A 27,462-nucleotide genomic window follows, 5' to 3' on the forward strand; every position below is an offset into this window, starting at 1 on the left:
AGACAGATTGTATCAGACTAGAAGGTGCATAGAGCTTTCTGGAAATGAGAGTTGGGAGGCGACTATGCCTGCCTGCAAAGTGGCTGTCCCTCAATGGCACTTCTCTGTTGCCTTCATGGCCACTTGGTCCTCTCCATTCCTGTCTAATAACTCACAAATAAATGTGTTTCCTTTTCTCCATTTCACTGTTATCTCTTCTTGGGCTTTGCTGGTTCTTTCCAAATGACTCAACCTCAGACACTCTGCTGTTAATGTCCTGTCCGTACTGTAATTAGGGTTATCCTAATACACAGATTCTAATCTCACATCTACTCCATTAAAAAAAAAATTGGTGGCTCTCCATTGTTCACAGAATAAAATCTGAACTTCTCAAAGTGGATCTTCCGAGCCCTTCACAACAGGTACTTAACAAATATTCAGGTCTCTTCACAACCTTCTCTCCGGGCTACTGTTCCAATCATACTGCCCATTTTGCTCTCCTTCCTACTTCATGCTTCAGCCATACAGGAGGATTCATTCTTCACGTTCCCTGGTCCTCTGAAGCCATCCCTGTCCCCATCTCCCTTAGTGCCAGACGCTTCCACTGCCTTTATCACGTGGGGCCAACGAGTTGTTTTTGCTCTCTGTCCCTCATAATCTCCCTGAAAGCAGGTACCACATCTCATTCATCTTTGAATATCCAGCTCCAGCTACTGCCTGGCTCTGTTCTTGTGAGAGCGAAGGACTGACCTTTGCTAAATGTCTCTGCCAGGCCCTGGGAGAGGCATGTGGTGGAAGACACCACAGGTGAGCACTTGAGAGCAGAGTCTTTGCAACATGGCAGACCTGGATTCATACCCCAGCTCTTCCACTGTCTAACTTTGGAGCTCCAGGAAAAAAAAAAAAAAAAAAAAAAAAGACCCTCTCTAACCTTCATTTTCCTCATCTGTAAAATGAGAATATAAAAAAGCCCTGACCTCACAGAGCTACTTGGAGGGTGAAGCAAGATAAGTATTGCATGTAAGGGGCTTTGTACACTCCTGGGGCACCTACTGAGTGCTTCGTAAATGATCCACTGAATGTCTTATAAGTCATCTATAAGGTAGAAGGACTGAAGGGGAGAGAGACTGAAGGAGGAAAGGTGACTTGAAGATTAGGAACCCCTATAATTCAGAGAAAAGTGTGCTAGTGATGAAAATAGGAAGGGGATTGGAGGGGAAAGCATTTCTGGAAGGGAGAAGGTAATTGATTCACTTTGGGCCATGTTGAAGTTAAAGTGATGAGATATTAAGGGCCGCTATTCAGATACTGAGGAGGTGTTACGGGTTATGGAGGGGGTGTTGTTGGGACTCAGGGTGGAGTTCAGGAACGTTTTGGGAGGTCAAGGCTAGATCTCAGGAGAGAGGTTAAAGTTACATGATAGGTTTTGAGAATGTTGTATATACAGGTTAGAAATAAATTCCCAGAGAACATTCAAGGAGAGTGCAGAGCTGGAGGACAGACCCTGGGAAATGCCTCCATGCTCAGGATCAAATGAGGAGGAAGCGAAGACCAATGAAGAAGAAGAGAAGCAAAGATGTCTTAAATCTCACTTTCCCTTAATAGTTTTGAAATCAGCCTGCAATGTGAATCTGAGGTCAGCACCTTAAATGGAGAGTCACGGTGTTGAATGAACAGCTTGTCCCTCTGAAGGGAGAGTGTTAACGTTCTGTGGGTTCCAGTATTTTCTAAATCACTGGGGCCACCTTGCAGTGCCCTGCATGCACTGCCCCCTTGACTCACATCCCCTCTGAGTAACGGGACAGTAATGACTGCTACAGAAGTGGCCGCATGTCCGACAGAGGTTTTCATCTGCTCCGTTTGCAGGATCTGGAGTGAGGGGCCCTTCAGAGCAGTGACCCAGCTGGTGGAGTAGGGAAAATTCTCCCCACACTGAAGCTGACCGGAGTGGTATACCTTACATGGCCGTCAGACATTATTTCAAAAAATGTCACTTTAAGAAAGTGAGAGACTGATCCTTTGGCAAAGGAAATTTGTGTTCATTCATTCTTCCGACAAATATTTTTGAGCACCTGTTATGTGCCTGGTGCTCTCCTGGCACTGGAGACAAACCCCCTGCCCTCACAGAGCTTACATTCCTGAGTAGCAGGGAAGGCCAGGGAGTATCAAGGAAATAATGGTCATGATTTTATTTTATTTTATTAAAGTTTATTTATCTATTTTGAGAGAGAGAGAGAGAGAGAGAGAGAGAGAGAGAGCACACAAGTGGGGGAGGGGCAGGAAGAGAGGGAGAGCAAGAATCCCAAGCAGGCTCCGTGCTACCAGCACAGAGCCCAACGCAGGGCTCAGTCTCGTGAATTTTATGATCATGATCTGAGCTGAAACCAAAAGTTGGGCACTCAGCCAGCTGAGCCACCCAGTGCCCTTAATGGCCATGATTTTAAATGTCTGGGGGTTAAGAAGATCAGTGAGTGACTCCCTGAGGCCACCTAGGGACAAGGTTCCAGGCAGAGGGGGAGGGTTTGAGACCCAGCAAGGGTGTCACTGATAGAAGAGAGTAGCAGCCAGGAGGTCAGGGTGCAGGTGAGGGGTCACAGTTACTAGAGCCCCAAGGGCTGCACCCTGAGTGGAATGAGAGCTACAGGAATGTTGGGCAAGAGATTGACATGGACTGAGTGCTCCCCAGGGCCCTGGGCCCTGAGCCAGCCCCTCCTCTGCATACACACACACACACACACACACACACACACACACACACACACAACACCTCCAGGCATGTGTGTTAACTTAGAACTGACAAACTGTATTTCAGAGTGGTGACTTTTCATAAAAATGTCTAACCTCCCCGTGGCTCAGTTTCCTCGCCTGCAAATTGAGGGTAAGAATAGCACCTGGGCAAAGAACCTATCCCAGTGCCTAAGGCACAGCAGAAGGTCAGAACATGTTGTCCCCCCCTTTCTTATCCTTTCTGTATTGAAGTTCTTGCAAATTAAATAACCATTCATGCCTCTTCTGTACATGACTTGCAGTTTTAGATCACTATGCCAATGAATACATTAGATTTGAGTGATTTCAGTTGACCTAACTTTAGTATCTCTTTGACCATTAAAGGAATTTATTAATATACCTAAGATAAATATATTCTTTCCATTTAAATAGAGGTGAAAGGATTTTATATCCTGCACCAGGAAGGAACATACATATACACCAAAACAAAAAAACAAAGTAAAAGCAGAACACATGTAAATATTAAGTCTTGCTAATGAGATATTTATTTAGGGTATCATGTTCTGATACACTATACATTTTTCTTCATCAGGATAGAATAGCATAGGCAAAAGAGGCATATTATTTTTTTTCATAGAAACCCTTAAGTTTTAAAGAATGTTAGTGGCATAAAACTCACATATAAATACTAAATCGCTAAAAGCAGTAGCAATTAAATGTTTGATGTCACCAGAGGCACATTATCTAATGAGCTGTTTTCAGAAGTTAATAATGTGATTAATCACCGATTGATAAAAACTACGGAAAAGAAGCCTTTTTTGTCCTAATAGAACTCCAAATCCAAGTGCTGCTTGATGAGAGGCAGATCTTGGCTAATAAGTTACCAACTGAAGTCAGAAAGGGTGGTTAAAGTCAGAGAGAAAAGACCAGCTGACTCACCGTGTGGCACTTACCAGTGGGGTCTCTAAATTATTCCAGAGCCTTGTCCTCAGCTTTGTGAGTCTAGTAGCCCTCAGAGTTCAGCAGCATCAGGAAGACCAACTTATGTTAACCAGACTTATAAGGGATTGATATGTAAACCAGACTGGTAGTATATTAATTTCAAATATAGGCTAGAACTACCAAAGAGATGGGACTTCTTTAACTGGCCATTCCTTTTTGCCATATGAAAACCTATATGGGGAGCTGAGTTGCAACAGGGAAAATGGTAGTTCATTTGTACCTTCATTTGACTTTTAATTGAGCACCTACTGTGTACAAAGCCCTGTTCTAGGCCCTGGGAGCATAGCAGTGAACAAGAGACAAAAAACCTCCCTGCCCTCTTGGAGTGTACCTTTTCGTGGAGGAGCCAGGACAGATGATGAAACAAATACATATGTATCATGTCAGATGGTAATGCCTGCTTTGGAGCCTTACCATTCCATTTGTGGCCAGGGGCCTGCTGCATGAGCACCACCCAGAGCTTGTTAGAAAGGCAGAATCTCAGGCCTCACCCCAATTCACAGAATCAGAATCGTACATTTGAACAAGATTCCCAGGCAATTAGCATGCACATTCAAGTTTGAGAGGCACTGCTTTAGAGAAAAATTAAGTAGGACAAGGGGGATGGAGAATGCCAGGGTCAGGGATTGCTATCTGATAGAGGGTAGACATAGTGACACTTGTTTAGAGCCCTGAAAGAAGTAAGGGAGGGAGCCATGTATATCTAGGTGAAGAGCACTCTAACTGTAAGAATAAGCTGGTGCAAAGGCCCTGAGAGAGGAGCATGTCCAGCGTGTTTGAGGAACAATAGGAGGCTGGTAGGCTGGAAGAGTGAGTTAAGGGAAGAGCAGTGGGCGGTAAGGCCAGAGAAGTAACCAGGGTGGTTGGAAAAGCAGATTACTTATGGTCTTCTAGAAATTATAAGGACTCTGGCCCTTACTCTGAGGGGAGTGGGGGCCTCTGGAAGGTTTTGAGCAGAGGAGTGTTGTGATCTGAGTTTCTAAAGGATCACTCCAGCTGTTGTGTTGCAAATGGTCTATAGAGGACAAGGGACAAGGTAGGAAGCCATTGCGGTAATTCAAATGAGAGATGTTGGTAGGTTGGACCACAGTGGGTGTAGCAATAGAAAGAAGTGAACAGATTGTGGATTTATTTGGAAGATGGAGATGACAGGGTTTGCCAATGAATAGGAAGTTGGATAAGAATAAAAGAGAAGGGTCAACATCAGTGGCAAAGTTACTGCCTTGAGCAACTGGAAGGAAGGAGTTGCAATTTATTGGACTATCACAAGAGCAGGTTTGGGGGAAAATTGAGAGTTGGATTCTGAACATGATAAATTTGAGATATCTCTTAAGTACCCAGTTGGAAATTTGAGTTGGCGAATCTCAAATGGCATCCATGGTAGTTGGATATAGGAATCTAGAGTTCAGGGTAGTGGTCCTGGTTGGAGATCTATACATGAACACAGATGGTATTTAAAGCCATGAGTCTATGGGATCATCTAGGGTATAGGAGAACAGAGAACTTGGGTAGGATTGATGGACAGTATCACTAAACCAAAACAGCCAGTTGCAGCCATCTTGTTCACCACGATAGACCTGTCCCGGCTGGATTACCTGCGTCTGCCAGTTGGGGCACATTCCTCTGACATGGACAAGTTCTTGCCTGCCCTTTGGCTCTCTTTTCCAGATTTCCTATAAACCCACTCCCTTCCAGTAATTATTTTTCTAGACAATTGTTTTGGTTACTGTTTTCTTTACTCTAGTTCTAAGAACATATTAATCTTTTTGATTGGACAGAAGTATCTTCCAGGCTTCCCCGTCAGTGAGCATAGGGGAGACTCATCCATTTCATGTCAAGGGCTTTTTCTTTTTTCTTACATCTTCCTAACCCAACATAACAAAAAGCTGAAAGAACTGTATGGTGAACACCTGTGTCCCCACCACCTAGAGTCCGCAATTAGCATTTTACTATGCTTTCATTATCACATATTTATCTCCCTGTCCTTCCATCCAGCCATTAATCCAACTTGTTTTTTCTTGATGCATTTCAAAGTAAGTTGCAAACATCAGCAGACTTCAACTGTAAACACTTCAACATGCGTATTGTTGCCTAGAATTCAATATTTGTTTATGATGTTTTAGGTAAAATTTACACAGAATAAAATGTACATATCTTAAGTATACTGTTTGATGAGTTTTGACAAATGTATACACCTGTGTGACCCTAACCCCTATCCTGATATAGAGCATGACCACTACCCTGTTGCCCTTTGCAGGTTAATTAATTCCAACCCCACTCCCACAGAGGCACCTACTCTTCTAATAACACATTCTTCCTGCTGACAATAGCTTTGGTTACTTTTTACTCTGGCTTTGAGAGCAGCCTGATCCTTATGATTAGACCAAGGCATTTCCAAGCTTCCCCAGCCAGCCCATGGGGGGTTAGATCCACCCACTCAGCTATGTTTATTCATTGCTCACTTGGAGGGTGGCTTCACTACAGTATTTAGAGTCATTTCTCTGTAGCCTTGCCTCCTGCCTCTAATCCAACTCTGACCCTTAGACTTTCTCTCTTCTCTTTGGATTCATAGACATTACTTTTGGGGAAAATTGATACCAATCCATCTTCCTCTTTCTCTTAAGAATAGTGAAGGCTAGCATTTATTGAGCACCTAGTAGGGACCACACCAAAGCCCCACATACACCCCCGTCTCTCTGGTGCCTTACAAAGTGATAATCCCGTTTTACATACGAGGAAAATTGAGACTCAGAGACCTTGAATAACTTGCCCAAGGCAAGGGCCTTTCTGATCCCAAACCCTCTTCACCATCTCATGACTTGGGGACCAAGGGTGTGGGGGCTGCTTTCCCCCTTCTGGTGCCCCTTGTCACGTGCCTCCTTCTGCTTTTCCCACAGCCGTGGTGAAGAATCCACCCAACAACCTGTGGATCATCGCGGCAGTGCTGGCACCCATTGCTGTGGTCACGGTCATCATCATCATCATCACTGCTGTGCTCTGCCGGAAGAACAAGAACGACTTCAAGCCGGACACCATGATGAACCTGCCTCAGAGAGCAAAGGTGCGGGAAGTGGTAGCTTTTGAGGTCATTGCAAGTACCTTCAGAAACATTCTGACAAGCCCTATCTTGAAGGAGACCCTTTATTTATTCAGATTTTTAAAAAAACTATAGCAAATAATACATAACATAAAATCTACCACCTTAACCATTTTTAAGTGTACAATTCAGTGTTTTTCAGTATACTCCCATCATTGTGCACCATTTATGTTTATCGTCAGGCCACGATAGCTAATGCTTACCTAATAACGCTCTCTCTCTGAGCCGTAAGTACTTCTGACGGCTTTACATACAGCACCTCCACCCTCACAGCAATGCTTTAAGGAAGAGCCATTGTTTTGCAGGTGAGGAAACTGAGACACAGAAAATTAGGAGCTGGATAGACCTGAAAGGGGCTGTGGAGGCCATCTAATCTGACATCGTCCTTTTCCAGAGAAGTAGCTCTAAGATCACACAGTTTGTAAGTAGCAGAACTGATGGTAGAACCAGGGCTTTTGGCTCCTAGTGCAGGGCTCTTCTGGGCACATGAGACTCTCAAAATTTTCCTTCTTCCATTGACCTGAGTGACTTATCTTCGAAGGCTGCCATGATGGGCAAGCTGCAGAGTCTTGGCCGGGCAGTCATCACACGCTGGTTCGGTGGCTCAACTGGAGGCTGGCCGGGAGCCCGTGCACCCTGCACAGCCTCCACACCTCTGGTGACGGGGAGGGGAGTGGACTGAGGAAACTCCCAGCGCTAATTTTCCAGTCACATAGCTCCCTTCATGATATCCCCTCGAGGGAAATACAGTAATCTGTAATACCTGATCTTTAAATAATGCCTTACAATTTGCTGGGTTCTTCTGGGTCTGTGACCTCGTCTGCTCATCACAGCAGCCCTATAAGGTAGATCATAGTCAGGGCAGGTTTTATTATTTTCACATTACTGTTGAGAAGGCTAAGGAAAGAGAGGCTGTGGAGATTTGTCCAAAGTCACATAACTAGCAGCAAAAGGAGCGACTTGGGCCCATAGCTGTGTCTTTGGGCTCTTTCCACATTATACCCGTTCCTGAGCCCTGAGATTTGGCAGGTAGACTCTTCCTCCATCACTGAACTTCTGAGCTTTGTCCACCTGTGCAGGAATGAAACAGCAAAAGGAATTTTCATTCCATTGGAATGCAGGTCAGGGAGATAGTCCTTGCCAGCAGTCATGCATGCCTGGTTCTTTCTGGACGATCACACCTTGCTTCAGTAAAAGAAATCAATTGAATTTTATCGTTTGTTAAACGAATTCACCTGTTGCAAAGCTGCAGTTTGATTAGACGCTCTGTCTACCAAAGAGCCAAACTCCAAAGAATGTTGTTCTGTTTCTGTTGACACAAAGGGCACCCGCTTTCCAGATGCAGCACAGTGTTGGCCATCGCCCAAGCAGTGACAAATAAAACTGTTCCAAGAAGGGGGTCTTTCATTTCCATCTTAGCTTAGTTACAACCTGAGCCTTCCAGACATAACAGTAATTACCAGAATCTAACTGCAGCCGAGTCCAGGAATGCAAAACATGCCATACTGAGGTTGTAAATGGCAACTCTGTGTTACAGATTAAGCCAAAATTTTATTAATTTGCTAAGGTGAGTTGGGCAGCACACGATTTCAGTGTACCTTCTGGCTTGAAAGCTGTTTGGAGCTGAAAGAGATTCATGTTTGTGGGTTGTCATAGCCCCTTTTATGTTCCTACCTGGTGAATTGTGCTTGAAGAGATACGTGGCCGATGTTGAAAATCAAGCCAATTTATGTTCCAGGAGAAGACTGAATTCACTTGTGTGTGGTAGCTCTGGTTGTTTTCTCCCTCAATGAGGCTGAGCTCCGCACTTTGATTTGCAAAGCTCCTTTATCACAGGAAGCCAGCGGGGTGGAACTGCCTCTTTGTTACCGCAGTCCTTCTGCCCTCGCAACCCAGGGACACTGCAGTGTTGGAGAGGAGAGAGCTGCCCGCGTCGCATCTCACACCGTGTGTGTGTGACCAGAATTCATTTAATGCCAAGGAAAGAGGCGGAATGAAAAAGTTAGCCTTCGTGACCACTCCATAGCGTGGGAGGATGGTCTCCTAGTCTCCAGGGACATCACCGCGTCTTTAGAATGCAGACGGCAGTGCCACAGGACATTCCCGGGGATCCCTGCTGAGTCTCAGTAATAGACTTGACAGGCTAAGAGGAGCTGAGTGCAGCCGTCCTGGGAGCTGAGGCCAGGGCGTGCACGCCCGTACCCTTCTTCGGAGACAAGGTACCATAGACGTGACCCTGTTACCATGGTTGTCAGCTGGGCTTCTGTAGGTAGTGTTGAGAAAATGATAAACGCAGGAGGGCCAGGTGTCAGGGCTCTCGTGAGCTTCTTTCTTCCTGGTTCATTTCTCTTTACTCTTTGTCATTGGATTCACAGCCTTTGCCCAGTGTTTCCCTTCATATAATTGATGAGAACACAGCTTCCTGGAGCAGGCAGCCTTACAGGACAGTAGGTAGGGCCACATCCAGATGCAGGATGGAGCATGGAGGGCCCACAATGGTTGGCATGACCATCTGCCCGGGACAGGTCAGTCACCCCCTGAAGGTGCCCAGCTGTTTCCTCTTTTTCACAGACCGTGTGGCCTGTATTTAACCTCTTTGTGCCTCAGTTTTCCCATCTGTGAAATGGGGATGATAACAGTGTTTACTTATAGGTTGTTGTGAGGATTGATTTTCGTAAGTTACTTTGAGCTGTGCCTGGCACATAAATATTACATACAAGTTGGCCTTCATTAGTATAAAGGTCCTTTTTTTCTTAAAAGGTCTGGATAGCATGTCTACCTTTGAAATTGTTGAGGATTATTTTGATTTTCTAATTTTACAAAACTCGTTGAAGCAGCTATAGATACTTCATTATGTCTTAATAGTATCAGGGGTCACGAGGGTGTGTCCAATGGCAATTAATTTCAGGTGATTTTCAAACTGAAGACTGAAAGACCACTACCCATCAGTCAGAAGAGTGAGGGACTGGTCTTGAGTCTTTCACCACTTAGCTGTGCCATCTTGGGCAAGTCACTGGACTTCTCTGAGCTTTTGTGTTCTTGCCTGTTAAACGAAGACTATGATGTTTGCCCTGCTTCCTCAGAGGGTGTTTGTGAGCACAAAATGAGGTGTCAGTGTTTTGAAGGCTGTCAGGACTGAGCATATGTGAGAACTGTTATTATTAACCTAATAACAGTGGCCACCCTTGAAGCCTGTCCTTCCTTAATATCTGTTTCTGCTCACTCACCATCAACCCAGTCCCCTGAAGTATCTAGCAGGTAACTTCAACACAGTGTGAAGGGTGAGGTGCCAAATCCAGGCCGAGTGGGGGCAAGAGGGAGAGGACCAGAGCCAGCTTGCTGTCCTTACTAGGTTCTTGGGAAGCCTTAGCTGCCATCGGAGACTCTCAGTTCCTCACAGACAGGCCAGTAGTCTCAACATGGGAGCCAGGCCAAGTACGGTAGCAGATGCCCAACCAAGATGGTAGGCTGCAGGATGAGGGGAAAGGCCATGGGAGGAATCATCAGGCAGTGCTCAGATGTCCTGGCTCTGCATCACGCAGACCTGGGTGCAAATCCTGACCCCACCCCCGACCAGCTGGGTGAGCCTGAGGAAGTTGCTTAAGCTCTCCAACCCTCAGTTTATTTATCTTTAAAATGGAGAATCATAATAATGCCACCCCCTTGAACTGCAGTGCGGATGAAATGTCATAATTGACATCATGCATCCAACACTGTACCAGTCATACCAAATAAGGCTGAAACTGTGAATGCCTTGAGGGCATGGACTGGCTATTATTCATCCTCATATATCCAGCACCAGGCACAGTCCGAGGCAAAAGCCAGTGCTCAGTAACTATAGTTGGCACTATGCTGAATAGGCTAATGGGGGCATGGGAGGATTATGGAAAAGGTACCAACAGGAAGCGTGGCTGAGCAGGTAGGTCCAGCCAGACTGCAAAGGGCCTTAAATGCCTTGCTGAAGACTTTGAGTGCCGTGAAACACTTTTTAAATTTTTTTCTTAATGTTTATTTATTTTTGAAAGACAGAGTGTGAGCAGGGGAGGGGCAGAGAGAGAGAGACAGAATCTGAAGCAATCTCCAGGCTCTGAGCCATCAGCACAGATCCCGATGTGGGACTAGAACCCACGAACTGCGAGATCGTGATCTGAGCCGAAGTCAGATGCTTGACCAACTGAGCCACCCAGGTGCCCCAAAACATTTTTTTAAGTAGGCTTTGCACCCAGCGCAGAGCCGAATGCAGGGCTTAAACCCAACACCCTGAGATCAAGACCTGGGCTGAGATCAAGAGTCAGATGCTTAACTAACTGGGCCACTCAGGCGCTCCCGATGAGAGACTTTTAATGGCGGAGTACATGACTTGATGTGGTTTTCAGGAAGATAACTTTGGAAGCTGGTCAAAGGAACTGAATGGAAGCCACAAGACCAAGCAGGAGACAATGAAACAGTGGACCTGGGGAGAAAAGCTCAGCTTCTAGAAACATTTCAGGTGAATCCAATTGGTGACCATTGGTTGGAGGAGCTGGCAATTCAGTAGTCTAGGAACATGACCAGGTTGTTCGCAGGCTCCATTCTGTTTCATGTGGCACCACAGGAGGGAGGAATTGAACAGACAAACACTGTTTCAGAAGCACATTCCCGGATCCTGGCACGGAATGTCCATGGTCACCATTTGGGTCAGAGTGTGTGTCTCAGTGAAGAGGAAGGGCTGAGCACACTTTCCAGAGTGAGTTTTCCTGGGAATTGGGGGAACTGTCCATGGCAGAACTACAGACAGCTTGAAATAGGAAGCTTTGCTGGATTTAGCAATAAAACTCCGTCTTGTCCTGAGATGTGGTAGTAAGATTTGATAGGCTGGACCACAGTCCTAGACCATTCCATTTGGCTGGAGCCTCTCTGTTACATTTCTTAGCTAAATTCACTGCTGAAGGAGGGGCTTCTCTCCATGTCAAGTTCCAATGAAACACACATGGTGGAGGTGGAGTTTCTTCCCCAAATTTTCTTTTCTTTTCTCTTCTTTTTTAAGTAAGCTCCATGCCCAACATGGAGCCCAATGCAGGGCTTAAACGCATGACTCTGAGATTAAGACCTGAGGTGAGACTGTGGGATGTTTAATGGACCGAGCCACCCAGGCACCCCTCATCTCCAAATTTTCCTGAAAAGAATCACTGATTTCTATTTCACCTGGTCTATGATTTAATGGGAGGCTAACAATATTAACTATTATCGATTGAGCACTTACAACGTACCAAGCACTTCACTAAATGCTGAACATTTACCTACTTAATCCACGCAGCATCTCTTTGAGGGTGGTTAAATCACTTCCACATACTTACACATTTGATCCTGTTTACCCTGCTATGATCTCCATTTTATAGGTGAGGAAACTGATGTGCCAAGAATTTCAGTGTCTTGCCCAAGGTCACCTAGCTAATACATGGGAGAACCAGGATTGGAACCCAGGCAGTCTGCTTTTGGAGCTGGTGCTCTCCACCACCCCACTGTCCTGCCTTAAATCTGTGTTGTGCTGCTCTGGTGTGTAAAGAGAATAGAGACACTCCCAGGAGTTGTTAAAATACACCTCTTGGTTTTTTATTGCCCCACTAATAGATGTCTACTGGGCTTTGTTCACAGCTGCCCTATTCACTTGGGATTTCAGACATTGTGCAATAAAAGCCTTGCTAATTACCCACTAATGAATCATAGGAGAGCCATAGGTCTGGATTTGAGTGATTCCATAAATTCCATTTTATTATTAATGATTGTACTGCTTCACATGTGGAAGCATGTTTCTTTCCCTCTGTTTTCAGAGCTGTGATTCCCCTTTAATACTCAGGTGTGGCCTAGGTACCGCAGATCTGATTATCTTCATTTCTCAGTTGAGAAAATTGAGGTTCAGAATTCCAGCGACTTGGCAAAGTCACACACCCCTTACTATGCATAAGGCCATGTGAAAGTAGGGTTCAGGGATGACGAGATGTTCCTAGGCAGGAGATGATACAGGACCTATTTCATATAATAATTAAGAGTCTCTAGCAGTATCCAGTAACTTAAAATTGGTCATTTAAAATTCTTTGGGGTGCCTGGGTGGCTCAGTCGGTTAAGCCTCTGACTTTGGCTCAGGTCATGATCTCACGGTTTGTGGGTTCGAGCCCTGCATCGGGCTCTGTGCTGACAGCTCGGAGCCTGGAGCCTGCTTCGGATCCTGTGTCTCCTCTCTCTGCCCTTCCCCCACTTGTGCTCTGACTCTGTCTCTCAAAAATAAATAAATGTATAAAAAAATTTTTTTTAATTCCTGGAAGAAGTTTGTTCTCACACACATATTTGCATCTTGTTTACACTATTCATTTTTCCAAGTAAGTCTTCCCCTTAGAGATTCTATAGCTAAGTGGAATTAGCACAGATTCTGATTTCGCAGATAGAAATTATGAGGGAGATTTGGGTTAACTCTCGTTCATCAGAAAGCTAAGTATGGTCCTGTCACATGCACTCTCCTGCCCATCTTCTCTTAAAGCCGTCATTAGAGTCACACTTTGCCAAAAACGTGACCACAAATCTGTTTCCTCTTTGCAGCCTGTGCAAGGCTTTGACTATGCCAAGCAGCACCTGGGCCAGCAAGGGGCGGATGAGGAGGTTGTCCCTGTGACTCAGGAAACAGTGGTCCTACCGCTCCCTGTTAGAGATGCTCCTGCCTCTCAGGAAAGAGACATCGCCCAGGACGGAAGCACCATCAAGACGGCCAAGTCCACCGAAACCAGAAAGAGGTAGGCATGGGATCAACTTCTGCCTCTCCAAATCAAAAAGGGAAATCATTGATGGTGAGAGCAGTGGAAGCCTCAAGTTAATACCACTTTTCTCTTTAAAAATTCCCGCCTTCCGGGGCACCTTGGGTGGCTCAGTTGGTTGAGCATCCAACTTCGGCTCAGGTCATGATCTCACAGTTCGTGAGTTCAAGCCCCACATAGGACTTGCTGCTGTGAGGGCAGAGCCTGCTTTGGATCCTCTGCCCTCCTCTTTCTCTGCCCCTCCCCTGCTTCCACTCTCTGAAAAAATAAAATAAACATTTAAAAATAAATAAATAAATAAATAAATAAATAAATAAATAAATAAATAAATAAATGAATGAATGAATAAATAAATAAAAATAAAAATTCTCCCCTTCAGGGGTGCCTGGGTGGGTCAGTCGGTCGAGGATCCAACTCTCAATCTCGGCTCAGATCATGATCTCATAGTTTGTGGCTCTGAGCCCCACCTCAGGCTCTCTGGTAACAGTGTGGAGCCTGCTTAGGATTCTCTCTCTCTCTCTCTCTCTCTCTCTCTCTCTCTCTCTCTCTCTGCCCCTCCCCAGCTCATGCCCACTCTCTCTCCAAATAAATAAATAAACTTAAAAAAAAAACTCCCCTTGGGGTGCCTGGGTGGCTCAGTCAGTCAAGCATCTGACTTCAGCTCAGGTCATGATCTCACGGTTCATGAGTTTGAGCCCTACATCAGGCTCTGTACTGACAGCTCAGAGCCTGGAGCCTGCTTTGGATTCTGTGTCTCCCTCTCTCTGCCCCACCCCTGCTCACCTCTGTCTGTCTCTCTCTCTCAAAAATAAATGAACATTAAAAACAAAATCCCCTTCATGCTTGTTTTGAGTTTTTGAGGAGACTAAAGTAGGTGACAAGAATCACAATACTTGCTTCTCATGAGCTGTAATTCGTAAGGTTTTACATCACTGATCAGCCACAACAGTAGAAATTTTGCTTTCATATTTATTACAACAAATTTGGCACTGGCATCACACTTAGATTTTTTACCTTATTTTAAAAGCAGTGCCTTTGATTCAGTAGAGTTGTATTTTATCTGGCAGTTTTTCAGTAATGTATGGTTTTAGTTCAAAAACCATTTTTAGGAGATTTTACCGTGAACAGAGCACTTTGACAGGCATTGGGAGGCCTACAGAAAGGTTTATGATTGGTTCCTGACCCCCAAGAATCTCATGATGGAGACACCGAGAGATAAATACCTGGAAACCAAGCATGATGTGCAGGTGCTCATAGAGGAGTCTGAATGAAGTACTATGGAAAAGAAAGGAAGAACTTAAATCTGATGAGGGAAAGGATTGGGGAGGAGCTTATGTTTTAGCTGGGCCTCGGAGGGTGAGTAGAGTGTCAGTAGTTGTGGAGAGATAATTCACATAATGGCAAATGTCCCTAGGGTTTAGAGTTCACAGTGGTTGGGATACAGTAAGGATGAAACCAGAAGATAAGTGAAAATTGTGGAGGGTCTTAACCACCAGGCTATGGAGTTTGACCTTTGTTCTCTGGGTAGTGGGAAGCCACTAAAAGTTCTTTGGGAAGACAGTGATGTCCAGTCTGAATTTTAGAAAGACTGTTCCAGTGGCAGTGTGGATGATAGATGGAAGAGGTTAGGCTGGAGGCCAGGAGACTTGTTGTAAGGACTTTACAATAGTCTTATAAAGAGGTAATGAATTCTATGGCAAGGCTTGTTGGCTGGCCAAACCAACTGCCATTGCCAAGTCCCTTCTCCATTGCCTGAGACCACAATGGATGCTAGAAAAGCTACATCATCTCTGCCTCCTTTTTTCTCTCCCTCCCTTCACCTAATAGATACTAACTGATTGCTGTTTACCAGGCACTGGGGATACTGCAGGGAACAAGACAAAGTTCCTATTCTCACTGTGCTCACAATCTGGTGGGGAGAGATAGGCAATAAACTGAGAAATAGATACATAGTAAGTCAGGTGGTGATGCATTATGAAGAAGAAAACCAAAGCATGATAAGATAGAGCAATGGAAAGGGAGACATGCTGCTATTTTAGCTAGGAAGTCAGGGACGGCCTTTCTGATAAAGTGACACTTGAGAAAGACGTGTAAGCCTCAAAGCTATCTTGGAGAAGAATGTTCCAAGCAGATGGAACAGTGTGTGCAAAGCCCAGAGGAGGGAATCTCTTAAAATATTTAAAGAAGAGCAAGAAGGCCAAAGAGACCGATGTGAACTAGGGAGGAAGTAGTGGCGGATGAATCAGAGAAGTTGCCTGAATTTGATCATATTAGGCTTTTATCAATCAAAGTCGGGACTTGGAATTTCTTTTTTTTTTTTTTTAATTTTTTTAACGTTTATTTACTTTTGAGACAGAGAGAGACAGAGCATGAATGGGGGAGTGTCAGAGAGAGAGAGGGAGACACAGAATCTGAAACAGGCTCCAGGCTCCGAGCTGTCAGCACAGAGCCCGACACGGGGCTTAAACTCACGAACCGCGAGATCATGACCCGAGCCGAAGTCAGCCGCTCAACCGACTGAGCCACCCAGGCGCCCCAAGGGACTTGGAATTTCATCATGAGTAAAGATTGGAAGTCATTGGAGGGTTTTGAGAAGAACAGTGACATGATGTGACTTGCCATTTTAAAGGATCACTCTGGCTGCTGTATGGAAAACAGATGGTGTAGAAGTGGAATGGAAGCAGAGAGACAGGAGATTATAACAGTAGTCCAGGTGACGTAGATGGTGGTGTGGGCCAAGGCATAGTGGTGTGAGAAGTGATAGGGTTCTAGACATGTTTTGAAGGAAAAGCTGTAGTTAGCCTTGATTTGCTGATAGATTGTTGGGAGGAGTAGAAATAGAGAGGGATGAATTTGCCATTGGTTGTATGGGAGAGGACTAGAAGAGAAGAAATTTGTAGGGGATGATCATGAGTTTGGATGTGGGCATGTTAAGTTTGAGATGTCACTTAGACATTCAAGTGGAAGTGTTCAGAACTCAGCTAACTGTAGAAGTCTGGGGTTCAGAGGAGAGGTCCAGAGTAGAAATATAAATGAGGAGTTGTCAGTATTTAGTTAAGCTGTGACACTGGATGGGGTCACCTGGGAGAGTATAGATAGAAAAGAGACCCACGACCTGACCCCTGGAACACTACAATTATTAGAGGTCCAGGTGATGAAGGGGAATCAGCACAGGAGACCAAAAAGCATCAGGAAAAAAGCCCTGGGGAGGACAAAGCAAGAACAGAATCCAGGAAGCCAAGAGAAGGGAGTAGTTTGAAGGGGAAAGAAGGATTGTCTGTGTCAAATACACAAAGTTTGTGCTGGAGTCATGCAACAAGTCTCTGTTTTCCCTCCAGGAGCTCTTTGTACCTCAGAGGTACAGAGAAACAGAGGGTTGGATTTCAGCCTGGGTAGGAAAGAAGGTTGAGGGGATGGGGATGAGTTATCTATTGCTCCACAATAAGCTACTCCACAGCTTAGCAGCTTAAAATAGCAGCCTTTTATTTAGCTCCTGATTTTTGGTGGGTCAGAAGTTTGGGCTCAGCTCAGGAAGGTGGTGGTTCTGGGCTGAGATGGGCTTGGCTAATCTCAGCTGGGCTCACTCATGTGTCTGTAGTCAGGTGGTAGGTTGGCTAGGCTGGCTTGTTGGTGATAACCCTGTCTGGGGTGGCCAGGTAACTGGGGCTACATGGTCTCTCATCCTCCAGCAGGCCAGCTCTGGCTTTCTCGCAGGTTGTTTCACAGGGTGTTCCACGTACCGCAAGAAAACAAGCCCCCAGGGGCAACACTTCTCAAATCTTTGCTTGTGTCAAGTTCACTACTGTCCTGTTGGCCAAAATAAGACACATGGTCTAGTCCAGAGTCAGTGTGGGAGGAGGCTACCAAAGCTTGGTTACAGGGAGGTAAGAATAAATTGGGATCAGAACTGCAAGAGTCTGCCTCAGCATGAAGAGTTGAAACATATGAAGCAATAGATTATTTATCTGAGTTGACTGGCAAGTAGGATTACCTGCAGTAATTATTCTCATTATGATCTTTGCCAAATACAATACAGGCATGTTAAAAACATATTTATCACCTATTAGAGGACACTGAAAAGAGGTAAATAGAATTACTAAAATGAGAATATTAACATAACACTGCTGGGAAGAATAAAAATTATTTTCTACCCATTCTAGTTGAATGATTTAAATTATGTAAGGATTTCTTTAAAAATGATCTTTTCTTTTTTTAGAACAAGCATTTCTTCTTGAATTAGCAAGGAATCTACTTTTGGTAAACAAACTCAATTACTTACCCCCAGAATTTTATTAGGAAATGTGGACTTATGAAACAAATATAGATAAAGAAAACAGTGTCTATGCAGCTGAATGATTTCTACATTTGCTTCATAATGTTACCATAATAACAGAAATTTACTAAGGGCTGTATCATTGCCAAAGCTATGCGAGAAACCTCACCTCTGTTCCAGTTCAGCTGACCATGGGAGTCCAATTCATTTGGGAAGATATTAAGATGCTGAAACCAAAACCAAACCCATGTTGCATTTATTTTTCTGGCTTTTCCGTCTTGCCACATCAGTCTCCTCATTCCTGCTGATTGTGGCCTGCATAACCTCTCAGAATGGGTCTGTTAGGTGATCCGAAAAGTTTTGCAAGTGAAAAATAGGAGAAACCAGTGATTTGATGGTCATTAAGGTATCTCAGTTTTTAAAAATGGTTTTCAAACTGAAATCTGAGGATTCAGCCACTCGCAGATAATCAGATAGGTGTTACAGGTCCTTTTCCTCTCACTAAGGCTCCTGGGGATGCTCTTTCATTGGCCTGTGACTGGGACTAATGGGCAAAGATAGAGAATCAACCTCATAGGGACAGCCATGGGCAATGGGTACTTTAATTCAGTGATTGGCCATAATTGTTCAGCAATTGATTAATCCCCACCTCCATGACTCTTCATCCGGACTCCATGTACACCCATATCCCCAGAAGGGGGGGAGGGGGACTGTGGAGTTCAGTAGCCTAAAACTATGGCCTCACAAGGGGCACTTTCTTGCTCTCAGAAACAGTTTTGTTACTGTCATGTGAGTGGACACATACACAAATCTCACCTTATGTTTTTGACCAGAAGTTTGGGTTGATGGCTCCATGTAAACATAAGTTCATAAGTGGATGAAAGAGTAAAGCAGAGTTGGAGTTTCTCCCCAGAAATGTGTTCATTCATACCTTTCCCTGGAGTTGAGAGGAACAACCAGAAAATTGCTTCAGGATCAAATGAAGGAAAGGCCCTGCAAATGATACAAACACTGTTAAGTATATCATGAACGTGAAAATGGGTTACAAGAAGCCTTTCTCCTTTCTTCCTTTCTGGACCTCAATGAAAGCCTGTTGTCCTAACAAAGCCAGTTGGAAAAGTAGGTGCCATTAACTGTGAGGTTCTGAAAACCATCCAAGGGCTTATGTCTTCTCTTTGTATGTATATTTGTATAGCCAGCACTCAGTGCTCAAATAGATGTTGGGTAAATTATATACACTTGATAAATTATCTGGGACACCTGGCTGGCTCAGTCAGTGGAGCATGTGACTCTTGATCTCAGGGTTGTGGGTCTGAACCCCATGTTGGGGGTTAGAAATTACTTTAAAAAGTAAAATCTTTAAAAAAAATTAATGCCTTATCTATATTTTCTCAAGCTGCATTCTTTGTATTTCTATCTTATGGTGAAGGAGATTTGGGGCCAAATAAACTGGGAAATGGTGGATTAAACAAAAGGAGATGATAGGACTGTTTATGATAGGACTGATGGAGCCTTTGATATGTTAATGTTCATTAGGAGCACCCAAAGAAGGAATATAATAGACAACATTTCCTAAACTTACACTTGTCTGTGGAACTTTGGCAAGGAATGTCTCATTTGGTTCTGTTGTTCTGTGGAACCCTCTGGGCAGATTTTGCATTATCCCATGGATGTGAGTGGGCACTGTCATTGGTCACGGTTTTAGGGTGCTGAAGTGTACTAAAGAGTACAGGACCGAGAATTCTCCATTCCCATAGGATGAAAAGGGAAAAGGGAGGGGAAGGAAAAAGAACATCTACAAAGATACATAGCTTCCACTTAAAAAGCTGCTTACTTACTGGTCGAGTACTACGTGTTATTCCAGCCAATTTTCCATTGTAGGGGCCTTTAGGTTCCGAATTTGGACAATTGACAGAGAAGAATAAGAAGTTTGATGAGGCCTCTGGATATCTGCCTCCTGATTGTCTCCACAGAAGGGAAGGCAGTTGGACTTTATGATGATCCGAGACCTGAGGGAGCACGAACCTCAGCAGGGTCTCTAAGAGTCCGTTTCCCGCAGAGTTTCAGAAGATCAGAATCACCCCCCACCTAAGGGAAGGGGAGAAGGCCCTGTGGCTTGCCCTATGTAATGCCTGCCTCATCTGAGGACATTGTAGGACTCTGTAGACGCTCTGGTGTGGAGGAGAGCCCCTACCTGCAGGGGGAGCGCTGGTTTCCAGGACTGATTTGCCACTCGCCTTCACATTCCTCACTTGCTAAACAAGGGTGACAGTCACCAAACCAGTGTAATGATTCACTAACAGTTTTGAAAGCATTCTGCATAGTCTTTGGCACCTACTTGGTGCTTGTGATGGGGAGCCCTTGGACAGCATGGGTGGTGTCCTAGTATCTCTGTATACCAGTGTACCTGGCATAATGCCCAGCACAAAGCTGGTGCACATGACATATTTCCTGAAGAAATGAATAGCTGAAATTGGTAGTTTCAAGTGTAAGTGGTTACCAGTTAGCACAGTGAAAGAATGTGCGTGTGTGCACATGTGCGGATATGTGTAAGACAGAATAACTCAGTGGTGGAGTGACTTAAGCTTTAGTGGTCAAAGTATATTCTGTAAAGGGAATAGGCAAAGAGAACCGTGTCTAATGCACGTCCCTGTAGATGTCACGTGAATCAAATGCTCTGCAACACTATCCAAAGTGCCGTGTTTTAAAAAGAGGGCATGCTTACAAACACCATCACCGCCGTTTCCATAGTCACTGGGGGTTAATGGAACAGAGATGGGACCTGAGGGCCGTGCTCACTGAACTTCTCTTTGGAGCTAAGCACTCCACGTAAACAATGCACTCCACAGCGACCAGCTGCTTAACCCACGCGGTAGTGTGGGGCTTGCTGTGTTTTCTTTTCCTGTATCATTTCTTCTTTGTGGATAAAACCAGAACGAAAGGCGACAGACATAAACTGTGCAAATAAAATAACCTTGAGAGGAGGCTGCTGGAGTCGAAACTTACCATCTCCCTGTTGCTATGGTTACTTCCAGCAGGTCGCCCAGTGAGAATGGCTCTGTCATCAGCAAGGAATCAGGGAAGCCCAGCTCAGGGAGGCGCTCGCCCCAGAATGTAATGGCACAGCAGAAAGTGACAAAGGAGGAGGCACGGAAGAGAAATGGTGAGAAGCCCTCCTTGCCATCACCACCCCGGGGCCCGTCCCACACACACTTGCACACACGTGTGCGCCCACGTTCACACAGATCCATGCGCTGTAACCCTACCTTCTTCTCTCTGGTGTGCCCCAGAAAGGTCAGGAGTCTGCTAACTACCTCCTGGGGTATCGCCTCTCCCCTTTTCTGAATTATTGTGTCTCATGCCCTCTGCTCCCTGTTCTTATGGAATTGAGCAGTGCCTTAGAAAAGCCCTGTGCAGAGTGAGCTGGTGTTTGCCTTGAATGTTTCTAATTCTTGGCTGAATTGACAGGATTCCTAGCCACAGGTCCACTTGGGCAGCAGATCTCTGACTCACTGCTGGTCGTGGAGATTCCCCTCATTTTCTTGCCCTGACTCCCTTGATAAGTCTTAGGGGTTCAGTCTCTGCCAGTGAATGCAGATGCCACCAATCCACCTCTCCTAGGAAAAACAGCACAGTAATAAATCCGTCATCATAAAACTCAGCCTGTGCTTCTGCCTTTATTCTCCAGGGAAACGTATCTGTTTGGTTTCTCTCTCACACAGATCTTTTCCCTCCCTATAAAGGATGGGCATCAGAGTTTATTTCAAAGTCATCAGAACACAGCCTTACAGTGTTGCTGCACTATCTATACGTTGTGTCTGTTGGACATCCTTGTGTGTCCCCTCCTCCTGGCCCCACCTTTGTCCTGGCCATCATCTCCATGCACCCCTTCCATGTTTGATGCTGGCTGACAGGAGCCCAGGTTCAACTACCTGGTGCTGCCACTCATATTAGAAGAAATTCCTTTCAGGTTTCAGTGGGTTGTTAGGTGGCATCCTACAGAAATGCCACATGAAAAGCCAAACAATCTGGCACTGGGGTTAGGTGTGCTTCCCTTTTAAAGGAATTTGATGGGGTGTGGTTCAGGGACTCTCTCTTGGAGGTAGTTCCAGAATATTCCTTTGTTTCTTTTTTCTGGCCTAAAAAAGAAAAACAAGGAATAATGTTGCACAATAGATTTGTCTTCTGCAGGGAAAATGTGGTCTCCATTCCCATTTCCAGCCATGATATAAAGCACTGGTTTAACTTGTCATACTGATTTGATTCTTGAATTTCTTCTTCTCCTGAATTCCCCATGGCCTGTAACACAGAGGCTGTGCTTTCTACACCAGAATCAGGATCTGGCACGTGGGGTTTTCCTGGAATAGCTACCCTACGTGAGACCACCAGAAATCCTACCTATCACCTCTCTGCCAAGCCAGCTCACAGAAGGCTTCCCAGAAATATATAAAGTCAAGTCAAAGTCTGTCCTCCCACACATGTCCCATCACCCACCCGGGTCCTCAGATGACCTTGAGTAACTCAGCATGTGTCTTTCTCAGACCTTCTTACTATGCATATGACAACACACACAATCTTTTTTGTTGTATTGCTTTGTTAATAAAGTGAATCAATGTACATACTGTTCTGTGCCCTTTTGCTTGCTTAAAAATGTACAACGTACAGACTCCTCTGTCAGTAAATCACATTTATAAGATGACGCCCTTCCCTCTCCCTTGCATTTAATCCACAGGGGAGGAGGGAGCAGAGCCTGTTTCAGACCCTATCACTCCCCACCCTGGCTGGGGAGATACTGACCTGCCCCAAATGTTCCTGCTGACCTTCCGTTCTTGTTTTTCCACCACTCTACCTGCCTCCTTATTGTTTAGGTCACTTTGATTATTTAAATATCAGTCTCAGAAATAACAAGAGCAGCCTGCATGAATGAAATCCAATTACTGTGCTATGTTGAGGTTTTAATACATTTGTTCTATCAAAAAGCCATCCTTTCTCCAGGTTTATGGTACTTCATTGCATTTTATTTTTGTCAGAAAGAAACAGAAAGTGAGTTTTCAGGGTTGGCCGCTTCTCTTGTGCCTCAGGTTCCCATTCAGTGAGGTTCAGCTTGAAATTTTCACACAGAAATGATGGGACCGATTTGTTTAAGGTAAAATCCAGCAAATGCTGAAGCCCATCAGAATTCTGGGGTGGACCTTCCATAGAACCTGTCCTTTTCTTCATCACAGGGCTCCACATTCTCATATATCCGTGAGGTTAGAGCTCACCAAAATATCAGTAGTGTGTTTTATTGGAATGGAAGACAAGCCGAAGGGAGGGAGGGAGGGAGGGAGGGAGGGAGGAAGGAAGGAAGGAAGGAAGGAAGGAAGGAAGGAAGGAAGGAAGGAAGGAATTCCTGATTTATGGAAGTTAAAACCAACAGTGAAAATAAGATACAACTAGATTGGGGACAGTGACATTTATGATGATGCTGATGTGATGGTGTCTAGGACACTTCTACAGTTTAGCTGTGGCCTTTCCTTCAGCATTCTCCCACATTTTTTCTTTTAGGGACTAATTATGCATCAAATATTCCCACGAACCTGCTGTACTCCCACACTTTAATAAATGAATATTTAACATATTCTCTTTTTACATCAGTCTTTTGGCAGGGAGCAGGATAACTAATTATTTTTCTCATAAACCTGGAGGGGTTATTGTACACATCTGAATCTTATTTGAGAATAAGGATGGGCAAGAACTGTAGTTTGTCCAACTTCCAGGGTATCCTTTTCCCATCCCATTATAGTTATGCTCTTTCCTTACCCTGTCCACACGGGGTGGGAAGTGAGGGTGTCACAACCCAGAATCAGTAAAACTGCTGTGTGCCATCTCTTCACCCTCTGCATGGTTTAGTGATCACAGAACTTGAACTTCTACATGTTCACCTGTTTTGCAAGTACTAACAACTAACAACAATCTCCTTTCCAAAGTCAGGAAATTGTAGTCATTCATTCCTTCCTTCCTTCATTGATGCAGAAAATCCTTATTAAAAGCCAGCTATACCTGAGACACCACTAAAGGCAATAGACATCTGCCTTTTAAAGGGTAGGCAAGAATGGAGCTTATATTCTAGGGGCAGGGATGGGCACAGGTTAAATCAGTACAAGGCAGCAGAGAGAAGTACTATGCAGAAAGTATAACATAACAAGCTAATGGGCAAGTTATTTTAGATTCATGAATAAGGGAGTTTTTTTTCAAGCTGCAGTTGAAAAATAAGAAGGAACTAGACATGTAAAGACCTAGGGAAAGAGCATTCTGAACGAACACCTAATACAGAATCCCAGAGGTGCGAACAAGCCTGATGTAGGCTGTTCAAGCAGGCCATTGTAGCTGGAACAAAGTGGATAAAGGGAGAGGTAGGACATGTGCTCGGCCAGGTGGTCAGAGCCAACTCACAAAGACTCAGGGTTTTATTCTGAGAGAGATGAGGCTTTGGAGGGTTATGATCATAGGAGTCCTGTGATCTGGTTACCTTTTGAAGAGATAATCATCCTGGCTGCTGTGACTATGTATCTTAAGTAGGACAACAAGGGTGGAAGCTCACAGGAGAGAGGTTGTTTAGGTGGATTATGTATGTATCACTGCATAACAAACTATCCCAACACCTGGCAACCAAAAATGACAATCTATGTTTATTATCTCATGTAATGTCTGCAGATCAGGAATTAAGGAGTGGCTTAGTTGGGTGGTTCTGGCTCAGAGTACCTCAGGAGGTCATAGTCAAGATGTTGACCTGGGTTGTAGTCATCTAAAGGCTTGACTGGGACTTCAGTCCACTTACAAGATGGCTTGCTCACATAGTTATTGGTAGGAGTCTCAGTTTCGTGCTGCGTGGGTTTCTTCATAGGGCTGTTTGAGTGTCCTCATAACATGGTAGTTGACTTTCCCCAGAGTAAGTGATCCACGAGAGAGCAAGGTGGAAGCCACAAGGGTTTTTTTGTTTTGTTTTGTTTTTTTATGACCTAGCCTTGGAAGTAACACACTGTCATTTCTGCTATTTCCTATTGGTTACATGGATCGGTCCTATTCATCGTGACTGTGAATATCAGGAGGCTAGTGCCATCTTGGGTGCCATCTTGGAGGCTGGCTGCCATAGGTGGCTTTCATAGTAGTTGTCCAGGTCTGACATAATGGTGGCCAGGCAAGAATTGACCAGCAAAACTCTACTTTAGAAGATGTATGAGTAGAGATTTTCTTCTGTCATTGGCTGTTTGGTGGCCTATTTGCAAATAAGTCCACAGAAGCAGGAAATACTCCAATTATAGCCTATTGTTAGACCATGAGGTGTTTTGGCCCCATCGTAAAATAACAATTTACTCAGCTTAATTTGACAAATCTATGATTATGATAGAGTGACAATATGATACAAACTATGTGTTTCTGGGTAATTTAAATGACGTCCTGATCTCTTGGAAAGATGAATACACTTCTATTACGTTCATATTTTATAGAACACCGATTTTGCTCCTAAATTGCCTACTGGTTTAGTTGTTTGAACAGGCTTAATTTATCTCTTGCCCAGCCGTGCTCCATAAACTGTCATTCTTAGAGTTACCTAATGGGAGTGTGCTTTAAGCACAAGTCAATCAGCAAGGTACTACTGGCCCTGGAACTTCTTATGCCAGCTTAGTTGTGGAAGCACGAGGCAGACTGGTGTCTTTCAGCAATCAGGGCAGAATTATCTGTCAGCAGGGAGAATTACTTTAACAGAGTGTAGGCAGAATTCACTCTATTTAATTAGGGAAGTTGTCTACAGTTTTAAATTAGTTTCTCTGGCAGTTATTTCTTAGCTTTCTTTTGTTTCGACAAATGAAAAAACCCTAACCCAAATCATTGGAGAAGCAGCCTTGAGAAAGAAAAAAATAAACCAAATGTTAGCAGCAGTTCCCATGGCTGGTTGACCAGGGAAGACTTACTACCCTTACATCTTGCAAAACGGGATGGCTTTGGTGGCACAGACTGAACTGAATGCTGTTACTCTTTTGACTGTCATATTTAAGAATAGTTGCCAGGTTTGGCCAAATTGTACTTTTTTCATCTCCAACTCAAACATAGAGAAAAAAAATTTACTTTTTTTCCCCAAAAACATTTTGTCACAATTTTGAAAGAATGATTGTTACTGTTTATATTCAAACCTTTACAGTTCTTTCCTACCCATTGATCATGCAGTGGAAGAGTGACTAGTATAGATCTTAAGAGAAACCCTTGAACAATAGTGAGCCCTTGGCAAAGAACCAGGTGCTATTGTTGCTGAGGTCACTTTGAATAAAGTAATGTCCTTAGGCGTTGAGCCTTACACAGATTCCCCCAGGATCATGCAGCTCCCCTACACCATAAAAATCAGGGTGTTTATGTTGTGCTTCAGTGCCTGCGAGTGACGAAGAGGAAGGAGCGGTGCTTTTTGACAACTCTGGCAAGGCGGCTGCTGATCCCTTTGACACATCTTCTGGATCTGTGCAGCTCATCGCGATAAAACCCACAGCCCTCCCCGTGGTGCATCCCACATCGGACCGGAGCCAGGAGTCAGCAGTCCTCAACGGTGAGGTGAGCACTTGGCGACCCAGAGCGGGGGACAGCCAGTGCAGCCAGGCCTCTGGGAATTCAGACTAAGAGACACCACCTGGAAATGCTGGGTGCAGGTTGCGTCCAGGTGTACGGGACTCTGTCGGTCATGTTTACCTCCGTGTGCACCGGCCTCGACGGGATGAATCAGGACACGAGTCACCCAAAAAAATTGTTGGGTGATGTTTTTGAGGAGTTTTTGCCTTTCTTAAGAAGCCCGAGGGGACTTTTTAAAAACTGTAGTTATGGGGGCACCTGGGTGACTCAGTCAATAGAGCATGTGACACTTGATCTTGGGGTTGTGAGTTCAAGCCCCACTTTGAGGGTGGAGTTTATTTAAAAATTGTGGGTTTTTAAAAACAGTAGTTATGAAGAGAATCATCAGAAATTCTTCCCCACTGTAAGCACACACACACAACCGTCTGCCTTCTTTGGTAACACTCCTAAACTGTTCATTACGGGGTGCCAGTTGTAGTAACATAAAAGGGGCTTGAGTTGATAAAGAACCAGTGGAGATAATGTTATACAGGCAGGAATGTGGTCTACCACATAGGCTTTGAAATGACTTTTACTCCTTTTAGCAAGCTGGAAACAAGCCCCTGCCTGCTCCCAGGAGGATATCAATGCATATCATGATGTTAATCAATTTTCCTAAGAGTCTGGAAAAACTTTGTAACATACTCCAGAGAATGATGATTTGACCAAAAAAAAACCAGATGGATGGATGGATAGTAGGTGTGGGCAGGTTAGAGAAGAGCAAAAGGGAAAGTCAGGGAAAGAGTATCTCCTGCCCCAGAATGGTCAGTGCGCTGAAAATGTTTATGAATTTTTAAGAACATGCAATGTGGAACCTGCGTGTGACCATTAACCTTACAGGTGCATACACACATACTTCGTTTTTTCTCTCTTGTCCAGCTGTTGTGTTGATTGTTCATTCCATTTGTTTATACTCTGCTGTTGTTACCTACAACAGGTGGGAGATTTCCAAGGTTTTAAAG

At 44.5% G+C, this 27,462-nt stretch overlaps 1 protein-coding gene across 1 annotated transcript in view; it reads left to right on the forward strand.

Annotated features, from left to right (window-relative positions):
- Positions 1–27,462, forward strand: part of KIAA1549L (KIAA1549 like) — a 265,919-nt gene that overhangs the window by 182,347 nt on the left and 56,110 nt on the right. Inside the window, exons 11-14 of the mRNA XM_042906019.1 lie at positions 6,606–6,769; positions 13,379–13,569; positions 20,899–21,026; positions 26,268–26,446. Coding sequence (XP_042761953.1) covers positions 6,606–6,769; positions 13,379–13,569; positions 20,899–21,026; positions 26,268–26,446 — 662 coding nt within the window. The remainder of the gene's footprint in view (positions 1–6,605; positions 6,770–13,378; positions 13,570–20,898; positions 21,027–26,267; positions 26,447–27,462) is intronic.

The sequence above is a fragment of the Panthera leo genome, chromosome D1 (assembly GCF_018350215.1).
Source record: "Panthera leo isolate Ple1 chromosome D1, P.leo_Ple1_pat1.1, whole genome shotgun sequence".
In the NCBI taxonomy this organism is placed as follows: Eukaryota; Metazoa; Chordata; class Mammalia; order Carnivora; family Felidae; genus Panthera; species Panthera leo.